This window comes from Alligator mississippiensis, chromosome 14 (assembly GCF_030867095.1).
Source record: "Alligator mississippiensis isolate rAllMis1 chromosome 14, rAllMis1, whole genome shotgun sequence".
NCBI lineage: Eukaryota > Metazoa > Chordata > Crocodylia > Alligatoridae > Alligator > Alligator mississippiensis.
Window position 1 is genome coordinate 30,430,315 of NC_081837.1, and position 12,503 is coordinate 30,442,817.

A 12,503-nucleotide genomic window follows, 5' to 3' on the forward strand; every position below is an offset into this window, starting at 1 on the left:
TAGGCTATCCCCCATCCACAGGAACAAACATTAGTGCTACCTGTTACACTGATCTGCAACCTGGACCCGATTTGAGGGATCTGTGCCGCAAAATGGGTCTGGCATGGTTCCCTGGTGGATGTATCAGAGCCCCAACTACCTGGTCCCCCTCATAGGTCTTTAACATGCTTTCAGCCTGCCGTGCATACGCTTTGGAGCCAGCGGGTACCCTAGTGCATTGCACAGATCCCAGACCCTCCCTCTGTTTGGCCAGTAGAGAAGCGTCATTCAGCTTGGCACCTACCGTGAGTTGCCATCCAGGTTAGTCAGAAAACACGGAGACAGAACAACACAGAGGAAGACAACAAGAGCACAGAGAAGGAAGAGAATGACATTATAGAGGCAACAGCCACACAGGTCATCAACAACATCCAATGTTTGTGAGAAACAACAGACTTTGCCCTTGTATCGGCAGACTGCTTCTGTGCTGGAGTGGGATCAACTGGGTTTGGAAATGTTGTCCATACTGACATGAATTTTGTTGGGACTTGGCCAATTCCTAAAAGGGGCAGGCACATTAAAGTACGGTCTCTTCTGTCTGTGGGCCTGAAATAAGCCAATCCCATCATTCCCTCTAATGGAATAATGCCCAGCAAAGTCACTGAAGTTGCTACCAGCCCAGTGTTTCTCTGGAAATCAAAGGCACAGAGACATGCAGGGACAGAGAGTGTGAGATTTTCTTGACAAAGAGAATACATTTATAGAAACAGCATGACACTGCTGTGGAACAGGAGGCAGAGAGAAGGTGAGTGATAGGAAAAGGAAATGGAAATTAAAAGGAAGAGAAACACATTGTAATACCCTGACTGAATGTGCATTCTCCTGTCTCCTCTAGCCTACAGAGAGGTGAAAAGCCCAGCAACTTCTGCTATTCCCTAACAGAGATCTTCCTCTGGCTCAGGTGCATTAGGTCTTCCTTAAAGGGGCCTGCACTCTGGTCCATGTAGCTGAGACCCAGGGTGCACTGTGCACGTGCCACTTTGTGCAGCCTCTTGAAATGCAGATCTCACTGGGAACCACACTTTTGGTGTGGTCAAACCTGTGCTGGTAAGTGTGGGGAAATGGTTCTTGTCCTTGATGCTCAATTGTCTTTCAGGGAGGAGGTCCACCTTACTGTGCTCTGCACTGCCATTACTGCGTGGCCCGTACTTTCATTGTCTCTCAGCCTCTGCTTTGTATGTGACACTCCTCCATAACTTTGTAATCATCATTACAGGCACTGTGGCTCCTGTTGGTGCTTCAGAGCTACACTAAACTAAGGCACTGGCCTGCTCTGGGGTGCTGGGAAGCTGTGGGAACCCCAAGAGAGACCACCTCTCTGGGGCTCAAAGCACATCCATTATATCACTGTGTGGTTGTTGCATCTAGCTGAACCTCCTCTGGCAAAGCATATATCCCAAGGACTGCTATGATAGACTCTGGGCTTGTTGTCATATTTTTGTGTTCACATTATAATAATGTTGCATGCCTCAGTTCCCCTGGCTAGTTTGTACACAGGGAAAAAAAGGGTTAACTGTGATTGAGGCATACCTGTTGGAGCCCCCCCCGACTGTGTGCATGTGTGGTTATGGGGGGCCCAGAGGCTGGAGGCAGAACAGCCAGGGCTGTTTTTGCTGACAGAGACTGCTTGGGCTTCAGGATTGAGGACCTTGCCAGCTGAATTGCTGGCTTTTTAAATGAAAGCTGCCTACTTCACTGGGTGGGACTTTGGGTGCACGCCATAGATGAACCCTAGCTGGGGTTGTCTGACCCCAGTACCCTTTCCTGGCCAGGGCAGGGCGTCAGACTCAATGATCTACTGAGGTCCCTTCCGACCCCAACATCTATGAATCCCTTTGAAGTGATAAAAGCCCTCCCAGAAACTAAACCTGAAGACATCTCTCTGTGGGGACCACGGATAACTAGGAGGGGCCAGGGACCAAAAGGCTGACTCTCCAGAAGCTATGATGCCTGGGCTGTCTTCAGGGGGTACTCCCAGAGACTGTGTAAGCCTGGGGATCCCATGCAAGTGCTCCTCAGGGGAATCTGTGACAGGTGCTGGCAGGGCACGGCAGTTGTGTCAGGGTAGATATAAAGGGAACAAGTTGGTGTGTGTGTGGAAGGCTCCTGGCACTATTCCCCACTGTGCATCTGTCAGCGTGATCCTCCCTATCTCTTCCCGCACCCCTTTGGGAATGAATAGCTCCCGGGTTTCATCCTCCGTTTGTGCAAGTAGCAGAGAGAGTGACACGGAGCCAGGTACTGCCATCAGTCATGGGGTTGGTGCAGGCAGCTGGTGGGAGCAGCGCCACCCTCATCATTCAGTCACCAAGTGGCCCTTCCTGAGATAAACCTCCCTCCTCACAGGTAGTGGCTATGGAGGACTGGAGCTCTGGACAATGCCTGATTGATGTGTGGTCTGCAAATGGCCTCCTGCATCTGAAAGATGCTGCCAGTCAGAGCTCCTTAGCAGCCTGCCGGCTTTGAGGGGAACGATGCTTTGTTTGGGAAAAGCCAAGCGAGATTCATAGATTCATAGATGTTAGGGTCGGAAGGGACCTCAATAGATCATCGAGTCCGACCCCCTGCATAAGCAGGAAAGAGTGCTGGGTCTAGATGACCCCAGCTAGATACTCATCTAACTTCCTCTTGAAGACCCCCAGGGTAGGGGAGAGCACCACCTCCCTTGGGAGCCCGTTCCAGACCATGGCCACTCGAGATATAAGGGGCACATACAGCAGGTCAGGCTGCATGTGGGGCTTGCCATGAAGTGGTCCAGTCCTCATACCTGCAGGTAGCCCTGGTGAGGGGAAGCCTACCCACTCGGGGCTCAACATTGATCCAGGAGCAGTGGACGCTCTAGGCATTGCAGCTTAGGGCATTCTCAGTGCCATTCCTGGTGCAGGGACTCCTAAGGAACCTCCCCATTTCCTCAGTGAAAAGGAAAAGAAGACCTATTTGTTGGCAGAGGGGACAAAATTCCTTGAAAAATTCAGGGCTTCTTGTGAAATCTTCTTAGGTACTTTGTTTTCACAAGGGAGCAGTCTCAAAGTGGGAATAAGCACAGATCTGCAGCCACTGCAGTCAGCAGATGACCCATGCTGGTCTTTGAGGATGTCATTTCTAGGCAGCCCTTGAACAAGGGAAAGGCTGGCATTCCTCTGGCTCTCCATGAAGGATGGATGAATTGGGTTTCAGAAAAGAATAAGTCCCTGTATCTGAAACCCTGCTGATTGCCAGAACCAAACCTGACTCACTTCCTGAAAAAGTGCAGCATTTTTGGTGTCTATGGCCCCACCACAAAAATTTCTTGTCCCCTGCCCCACTCCGTCTTCTGGATTGTAGCTGGACTGGTATAAAAGGCTCAAAAGATACTGGATTTCCAGCCCAAATCTCCCAAGGGCCCCTTTTCCTCTGAAAAACACAGACCAGCCTTATGTACTTGTACAGAATTTGAACAAACAGGCATGTGTCTGGGGGATCACAAAACCACGTGTGAACTTTGACCTTGCTAAGGTTGTTCCTCATCCCAACACTTCTCTCCTGAAGTCAGAACCCCAGGCATTGATCCTTGAAATAGAAGAACAGCAAAAAGTAAAGATGAAATGGGTAAAGACAGAGAGGAAAATGTTAAAAATGGCCCAGAATTCACTAGTAATGGCTCCGATAAAGCAGGGGTGGGCAAAATGGCAGATCTGGCTGGCAGCCAGACTCCATTTCCCAGCAGCCCCTGCGTGCATTGCTGATCAGCACTGCCCTGACAGCATGGGTTGGGGTTTCCGTGGAGACTGGCCCCAGCAGCGCTGGCAGAGCGCATGGCCGGTCAGGGAGCTGCTCCTAGGCTGGGAGTTTGCAGTGGTGACAGTGTGGTCCAGAGCTGGGGCAGAGCTGCAGAGCCTGGGGCATGTGGGCAGCAGATCATTGCTCTGCTCCAGCTCTGGACCACGCTGTCACCACTGCAAGATCCCAGCTCTGGAGCAGCTCCCTGCCCAGCTGTGTGCCCTGCCACAACTGCTGGAAACCCTGGCTCCATGCTGCCATTCCTGGGGTCACAAGGGCTGCTGGGAAATGGAGTCTGGTGCGGGTTCAATCTGGCTCACAGGCCGGACCTTGCCTGCCCCTATGATAAAGCAATCTGAGAAGTTAGACCAGTCCAAACCTCAAATACCACCAAGCTTTAGGAACAGGTAGCTAGCCTGTAGGGACTGGAGGGAAGAGATGTCAGATTATACAGGGCAGCAGAAGTATCTTGGTTCCTGGCAAACAGAAGGGAAATCCTGCTCATTGAGAGCTTTATATGGAGAGACCAGAGAGCTCCAAGCCACTTCCTTTTTTCCCTGAGCCATTACCTGTGTGTTCCCTGGTCTGCGGGAAAAGGGCAAAATGAACAGGGCTGGGTCCAGATAAGACCACCCCCAGGAGACAAGGGATCAACAGAGACTGCAGGTTGATGGATAGTAACAGGTGATGTGAATGTGATGCTTTGATCTAATGTTCCCTTCTGGCCTTAACCTCTATGAAGCTAGGAAACAGTCTCTGGTGGTGCAGAAGAACATGGAGCACTGGTCAGGAGTGCGTGCGTGTGCATGTGTGTGTGCATGCGCGTGGTGCCTACAAGCAAGACCCCGTGTCCAGCAGTGCTGACTCATCTCCTGATACTGATAAGAGGGTGAACACCTTGTAGACAAACATTGGAAGGGGGCTTGTCCTAAATCCAAGACCTGGTTCCTCCTGAGCAAAGAACGAATAACCCAACCCTTTGCTGAACGTCTCTGTAACCTGCTGTGGTAGAAGTGGGGAGCCCGGTCTCTGCCTGCCGCTGCTAACAATCTGACTGCTTCTCCCTTGTGTGGTTCCTTTCTTACTGTAAGCACCGGGCTCCTGCTTATTGCCTATTGAGGGTTCATATCTCACTCTTGCCTTAAATGGAGCTGGCTGCTTTTGCTTTTGCTGAGGCTGGGGAAACCAGCAGGTTGACCTGGCTTTACCTTGGCCAGAATCATAAGCTCACCCTTTGTACCATGCTGGCTGTGTGAGCTGGATGAGATGTTCTGAGGGGTGCTTTACCTGGTTCCCTGATTTCATGTCTTTCATGTTCATAGCATTCTTCATGCCTTTGCCCTTCTCCTTCTTGTTTTTCTTCTTCTTGCAGCAGCATTTTTTGCAGATGCAGAAGCAGCAGGTGAGGAAGAGCAGGCCAACTACCACAGCAATGGCTATCAGGGCCCATGGAGGCACTGTGCAAAAAACACCATCCAAACAGTCACCCTGGGGCCACTTCCATGCACACAGCACTTGTAGAGGGAGACTGTGCTCCCAAAATGCAGCAGGGCAGACAGAGTACAGACGTCTTAGTGGGACACAGGGTGCTGATAAACGGTCACCCCAGAGCCACAAGGATTTACAGAAAGGCCAGAGGTAGGGGCATTGGTGATGGAGCAGGGAAGATGTGTTTCAATGGCTGCAACAGGAAGAGTTCAAAGCCTGCTCTGGACTGGTGACTCTCCCCAGTGCACCCAGGCGTAGCTGGCACCTGGTCATTCAGGCTGGGCAGTCAAAGGCAGCTGGATGTAATGCTAGACACATCTCTTCTTTGTGTGGCCTTGGCTACAGAAACTGCCATGCTTTAACCATACCAGCCCCAGGGTCACTAGGCTCAGAAGCACCTTTGACCTTGTTTGATGGGAAAGAGGCACTCCCATGGTTTGCTTTATTACAGCATCATATGTAACAGCTACCCCTCCTCAGCTAATTCCCTGCAAGGCTGTAGTCTCATAACACCCAGACACCCTGCGGTCTCCACGATAACTGCCGCCTGAGGTTACCATGGGAAAGAGTTGGTGCTTAACATCACCATGTGGGACCTAACTGGAGGTGGGCTGAGGGGATAGAGGGGTCTGTCTTTTTGTGAGTCCAGTGCACAGTGCTTTCAGAAAAAGGTGCTGGAAGAGGAGGCAGGAGCCAGTTACTTACAGGGAATTTTCTGTATCCCTTCCTTAAATCTTTCCTTGGCAAAGTCGCTAAGCTTGGTGAACAAGTCCTTGTCCTTCTCATGGCTTGTGGCATGAGTCGCATTGTCCATGCTCGTCACGGGCATCTCGGTGCTGGTGGGCTTTGGAGGCACCTCATCCTCCTGGACCTTCCTAAATAAGTTCCTCGACTTCATTGGTAACAGATTCCCTGAAATACAACCACAGGCTGATTGTGTTACAAGCCCAACATGCCCCTCAGCTTTCAGAGGCATCCTGATCCCAAGGAGGTTGATTGCTAGTCCCCATTCACCACCCTGAAATCTGTAGACAGACATCTCTAGCTGCTTTCATAGGTTTGGGCATGAGTATGATACTTTCTTACTGGAGGAGCCACTAGGGTGGGGAGAGCGGGATGGTTAGGACTTCCAGCTTGCATTTTCATTTTTATTGCAATTAATTATGGTTACTTGATTACTCAGTGCCGTGAACACCTACCACTGGATTACAGCCGGGTGCTGCATGAACGCGGACCAAAACGACAGCCTTTACCCCCAGAACTTACAGTTGGAGTACAACGCAAGAGACACTAGAGGGAGATGGGGAACAGGAGGAGACAAGGAGACAGTATTGGTCAGTACACTGGGCAGTCATTCAGCACATCAGTGGCTTAACTGGCGTCCAGGTCTTCAGGCATCCCAGCAAAGATGAGTTTAAAAGGAGACACGTGACTGAGAACAGTGAAATGGCTTTGTGGATGCTTTGGAGGAGCCTCCTCCCAAGAGTGAGGGGATAGAGCCCTAGGTATATCTGGAAGTTCAAGAAGTGGGACAGGCTGCCATCACAGTTCACCTGGGGCAAGTCATTTTGAAAAAGGGGCCTCTAATTTCAGGTGTCAAACTTAAGGCATTTCAAAGGGGCCTAGCTTGGTCCCTTTGGAAACTGAGATCCTTCACAGTGTATCTGCTTAAGTTCCAAAAGGGAAGGCACCCAAATCATTTGTTGCTTTAGAGAACCTGACCTAAATTCTCCCTGCTTTATCTCCTTTTAGAGTTAAGGTGCTCTAATGCCTTCAGAGGATCAGTGTAATGTTGAATCCACTCCATAACAACTTCAAAATGTGTATGGCAGGACTTAGGCAGTCTCATCAATCAGGGAGCTTGGGCAGACCCAGGATCTGGTTCCAGCAGCCTCAATACAAATCCTTTGCACACCCCAATGCTCTAGCCCCTCTCTTCTGCACTGCAAAGGGTGCTGAGGGATGAAAGTGCCAGGGCTGGGCAGAGTAGGAGCCAAGTCCTCAAGTCCATAGTCAGATCCCAGTGCCCTTCTCAGTCCTTGTTTCTAAGAACTTCAGTGTACGCTAGATCCCAGAGTTCCCCTCAAATGTAACAGACACCCCACTCACGACCCCATCCATAGTGGTCATGGGAGAACTGCAAGTACCGATACTCTGCCTGAATGGCATTTCATGTATGGTTTAAAGGATGTTGTCACCTGCAGACTCCAGCTAATGATCCTAATACTCTCCATCAACATCAATCAAGCTATACAGCACCCTCTCCAGTGGGCAGTGTGTCCCTCTTACAGATGGGAAAAGTGAGGCCTGGGAAGGGGACAGGGTTGCCTAAAGTTGCCCAGCAGAGAACACAACTGGGAAGGCCTGAAGCCCAGTTCTTGGCTCTGAGCACCAGAGCCCAGCCCCAGAAACTCCTAGGAGGTGCCAGAAGAAATGTTGGATTGAACACAACAAGGCTCTCTTCTCCTTTCCACCATCTCATGCAGAAGCATGGTGTCAGTATGAGGGCAAGTGAGTTGACACTGGAAGGAAGAACTCGATAAGCTGCTGTGGAGCTGTCAGTCCTGAGTGACAAGACCTAACCTCAGAGACATCCTGGGAGCAGAAAAGGATTGTCCTCAGTGGGTCAGACAAGGCAGCTGAGCAGATGGAGACCTGGGGACAACAGCCGTGACTCTGCCTGTCGAGGTCCTGCCAACTGTCTGTCAATGTGGTGAGTGGAGAGGATCATGGATTCCACTCTCTGCCAAAGGCTGGCAGAGATGCAGACTCCACAGGGACTGGAGACCACTCATCCTGCAACTCCTTCCTAAGCAGAGTCAGCAAAAGCCTCTGCAGAGACCCAGCATCAGAACTACTTGGCCCCTTTGCAAACAGCTTCCCCATACTCATGGATCCTTGGGTGTCTTGCCATTGTCCCTCCCAGCCATAGCCCTCCTGCTCCCTTGGGTCATATTCTCCCCACTGCTGTAACCTACAGGATGCAGCGATGGTCAGTGGTATAATTCATAGGGCTGTGGTGCGACAGCTTCAGCATTCAAGCTTCAGCATTGAGAGAGAGAGTTGCAGGAAGCAGGTAATAATGTGTTACTGCACCTGCATATTAAATCTGCGTGTAATTAGCAGTGAACATGAGGGACAGAATAAATTGCTGGGTGTGTGTATGCTATAGACAGTAAACTCTCTGAGTACCCTCTAAGTCAGGGGTGAGCAAAATACAGCCCACGGGCTGCGTCCGGCCCATCAGGCCATTCTATCCAGCCTGTGGGGCCCCTAAAAAAATTAGAAAATTAATATTTATCTGCCCCTGGCTACCTGTCAAAGATGACAGGAGCCAGGGGCAGTAGGACTCAGGAGAAGCCATGGCAGGACCCAGCAGTAGCAAGGCTCGCCTGGCCCCATCCAGCTCTGCCCACCCAACCGGAAGCCCCTGCCTAGGACTCTGCGCTATGCCTGCCTACACTGGAGCAGGAAATTCAGGTAAGAAGTGGGGGGAGTGAGGAGGCACAGGAAGACCACGGGTGACCGCCCCAGTCCTCGGGGCTGGGCCGGCTCCTGCTGAGTCCTGCTATCACGGCTATCCAGCCAGGAGCCACATGGTGCAGGAGTGGCCGGTGGGCAGGCAGGAAATTGGGGAAAGCAGCAGCGGGAGGGGAGTGGAAGTGAGCGGGCTTGCAGGAGTGTGGGGCCTGCGCTGGTGTCCCAGGGCCAGCACTGGTAGGGCCCAGAGCGGGACAGCAGGAATGCAGGGCACAGGCTGGCAGGGGTCTATGGAGCTGGACTGGGCTGTGCCAGCAGAGAGAGTGGGGAGCTGGCCTGGCTCCACAGAGCCCCTGCCATCCAGGACCATGTTCCTGCTGCCCCACTCTGGGCCTTGCTGGTGCTGGCCCCAGGGCACCAGCATGGGTCACATGTTCCCACCTGGCTGTTGCTGTGTTCCTGTGCATCTGCTCACTCCCAGTCCCCGCCACCCCAGCCCCGCGGTACAGGCAGGAACCAGTGCACACAGGCCTGACCCCACATGCCCTGTGCTCGCCTGTTTGGGCTGAGCAGTAGCAACAGTGTGAGACAAACTGCTGCTCAGAGCAGGGGGAAAGCTGCCCCTCCCCACCCTGCTGCTGGAGCTTCCTGGTGCAGCTGCCCGAAGCCCGTGTAGGGCTGCCCTGTGTCTCCATGTCACTGCTGCCTCTGGGCTGCCCCACAGGGCAGTGGTGGCAACGGAGAACAGGCACAAGAAGCCCCGTGTGGGCTCCAAGCGGCTGCACCAGGAAGCACCAGCAGTGGGAAGGGGAAGGCCCGCTTCCCCCACCACGCTGAGCAGCAGTTTCTCCTGTGCCACTGCTGCTGAGCCTGGGCCCCAATGCAAGCTCCAGGCTCACCCATTGGGGCTGAGTAGTAGCAGCAGTGGCAGCAGCATCTGGGCAGACCTTGCTGCTTGGCACTGGGGAAAGCAGCCCCTCCCGCTTGCCGCCACTGGGCAGTGTTTGGTGTGACCGCCTGGAGCCCGCGCCACACCAAGCTGCCCTACAGATCCATCATCATCACTCAGTGTGGCAGCGGTGACAGTGTGGAGCAGCTGCAAGGCAGCTCACAGGTGGTGGTGATGGAGCTGCAGGGCAGCCCAGCATGGCAAGGGCTCCAGGCGGCCACTGCTGCTCAGCCTGGACAGGTGAGCCCAGAGCTGGTGTAGCGTGCACAGGGTCGTGGCTGCATGCGTTGGTCCCAGCTGCTACTGCTGCATGCCCAGGGGTGGCAGGACATGCCACGGCTGGGCAGTGCAGAGCAGGCGCTGGGGGCGCTGGGGCTGTGTGCTGTTGGCGGTGGTGGGGAGGCACCATAGGGCACTCAGGCTCTGGGCGTTGTGGGGTGGGGGCAGGTGTTGGCCAGCTCAGGGGATACACACAGAGGGGCTCCCATGCATACCCCACATACCCTCAAACCCTTCCCACAAGCACCACAGACACACCCTTCCCCACACACTATCACACCCCACAAATACCATACCACACACACATCCACACAAACCCTCCATACTCACCCACTCACATCCACACACACACCCACAGCTCCCCCAAAACCCCACACCCATCTACCCATATCCCCAACACCTCTGCACCTCCCCCCCCAATATACAAGAGTAAAACTGCATTTTGATCTGTAATGCAATCACTTCTACATATACAGCACAAGCACATACAAATCAGGACAAAAATATATATTTTTAATTAAATTAAAGTATATTATTATGGGTGTTTTATTTTTAGTATATAATTTGAGGGTTTTTTTCCCCATTCTAAGATGGCAAACCCTCTGCCCCAAAGGAGTAGATCTAGGGGCAAGGAGAGGGACTTCCAGTGGCACAGGCCAGAGGTTAGGGGTGGGTCTTCTGGTTACAAGATTGTGACCAGGGGGCGGGGCACCTGTCAAGGGGCGGGGCCTTTGACAGCTTGCCAAAACTCGGTAAGAGGCCCTTCGCCCAAAATAATTGCCTGTCCCTGCTCTAAGTCCTTTATTAAGGCCCTATGCTCAGAAGGTGAGGAACCACAATAGGCCAACCAGCCTCTCAGATCCTAGAGTGCAGGGCTGGCAGCTAGAGAAAACCTTGAGCAGGTCTGATCTGGGGACCACAAAGAGTCAAATTTACATCAGTAGTATCAGTACTGTACTACTGTAGTATCTGTACTACCTTGGCATGCTGGTGCCCCTTGTGCTAGGTGCCTGTCCCAAAAAGCACAGAATCTAACCATCCACTGTCAGAGCAGTGCTACATTTTAAGGCTCTTCAAGCCCTTGGAGACACAGGAGAGGATTAATGACAGGGCTCGGTTTCTGAAGGGCTCAGTGCCCAGACCTGGCAGTAGCAGAGCTCACCATGCTGCATGCAGTGGGAGTCAGGTATCTGCCAATCCACCCCTGAGCTCTTCTGAGAACCTGGCTGCAGATGCTTGTGAACAGGAAGGAAAAAGAAATTGTCATTTGAATGCATCTCCATGGCCCAGCTAAGATTAATGGCTAGTGTGTCCTGTAGCCATTAGGAGGGAGATGAAAACCTCTTGCAATGGTGTATGTTAAAGGGATTCTTTTGGCCCTGGCTCAAAGCAGGGAAGCTATAACTAGAGATAACCGTGTCTGCCACTAAGTTGGGTCTACATGACAGCTCTCCCTGTCACTCCCACCAGCAAGCCAGATGTCCCGTCAGTTCTGTCCTTTATCAAGGAACCAGACACAAAAGCACTTACTTATTTTATTTAGCAAATGCAAATCTGCGAAGCCAAGCAATAGCCTCCTCATTAACTGAGTTCAAAGTTATTAATCCACCTCTTAGTCTGTAGAGGGGACACTCCTCAGTGATGTGCAGAATTGTTTGTATCTGTCCACAAGTGCACGGCGGGTTAGCAGTGAGGCTGCAGTGGTGAAGGTTGATTGCGCAGGGGCCTTGGCCTGTCCTGAACCTGCTTAGCAGGGACCACTGTTGCTGCGATAGCTCAAAGCCAGCAGGTTGATGAGTGGGGTTTGTCACAAGGAACTTGTTTGTGACTTCCTGTGATTCCTATTCCTTGCACTGGCCTAACAGCTCAGCAGGGGGTGGCTGCACCCCCTCCCCCAGGGAGAGGGATGGAGACTGCCCATGCAGCTGGGACAGAATCCCATTTCCCTTAACATACCCACACACTTCTGGATTCTTTCAAAACAGCATCTTCCTGCATGCCTCTGGGCTGGAAGCAAAATACTGACAATGGAGGGCAGTCCATAGCTTCAGCTCTATAGCCTGTGGCCTGGGGAGGGCACTTCACCAGGCCACAGAGACCCCAATTCTAGGACTCCCCACACCCAGGAGGGATTGACCTTGCATCTCCTGCTTCTCAGCATGGTGCTCTAACCACAGTGTGACAAGTTGTGCATTATCCAGTCCCTTCTCTAGCAGCTGAGCCCCTGCCCCTTGCATTTGATAAAATGGATGGAGAGTTTCTGTCTCACTGGGAAGAAGGATGAAGGCTAGAACCTAGGCTCCCCCCCATGCAGGTCAGCATCCATCTTGCTGAAATGTGTATCCTCTGGCTAGTTTCTTCTTCCTGACCCCACTTATCTCCCTCTCTTGGCTGCCTAGCAGGCCAGATGGAAGGGACAGGGCTGAAGAGGCATCTGGATAATACCTAACTAATGGCCTGGTTAGAGCACTTTGCAGAGATGCAGGTTCAACCCCTTCCCATTAGAAGG

The 12,503-nt window shown here is 52.3% G+C and overlaps 1 protein-coding gene across 3 annotated transcripts in view; it reads right to left on the minus strand.

Moving 5' to 3' along the window:
• SYT2 (synaptotagmin 2) overlaps positions 1-12,503 on the minus strand; it is a 204,455-nt gene that overhangs the window by 16,233 nt on the left and 175,719 nt on the right. For all 3 annotated transcript variants that reach the window (XM_059717033.1, XM_059717031.1, XM_059717032.1), the window contains 2 exons: positions 5,992-6,198; positions 5,086-5,255 (listed from right to left, as the gene is read on the minus strand). In XM_059717033.1, the coding sequence (XP_059573016.1) occupies positions 5,086-5,255; positions 5,992-6,184 (363 nt within the window). In that variant the 5' untranslated portion in view covers positions 6,185-6,198. The remainder of the gene's footprint in view (positions 1-5,085; positions 5,256-5,991; positions 6,199-12,503) is intronic.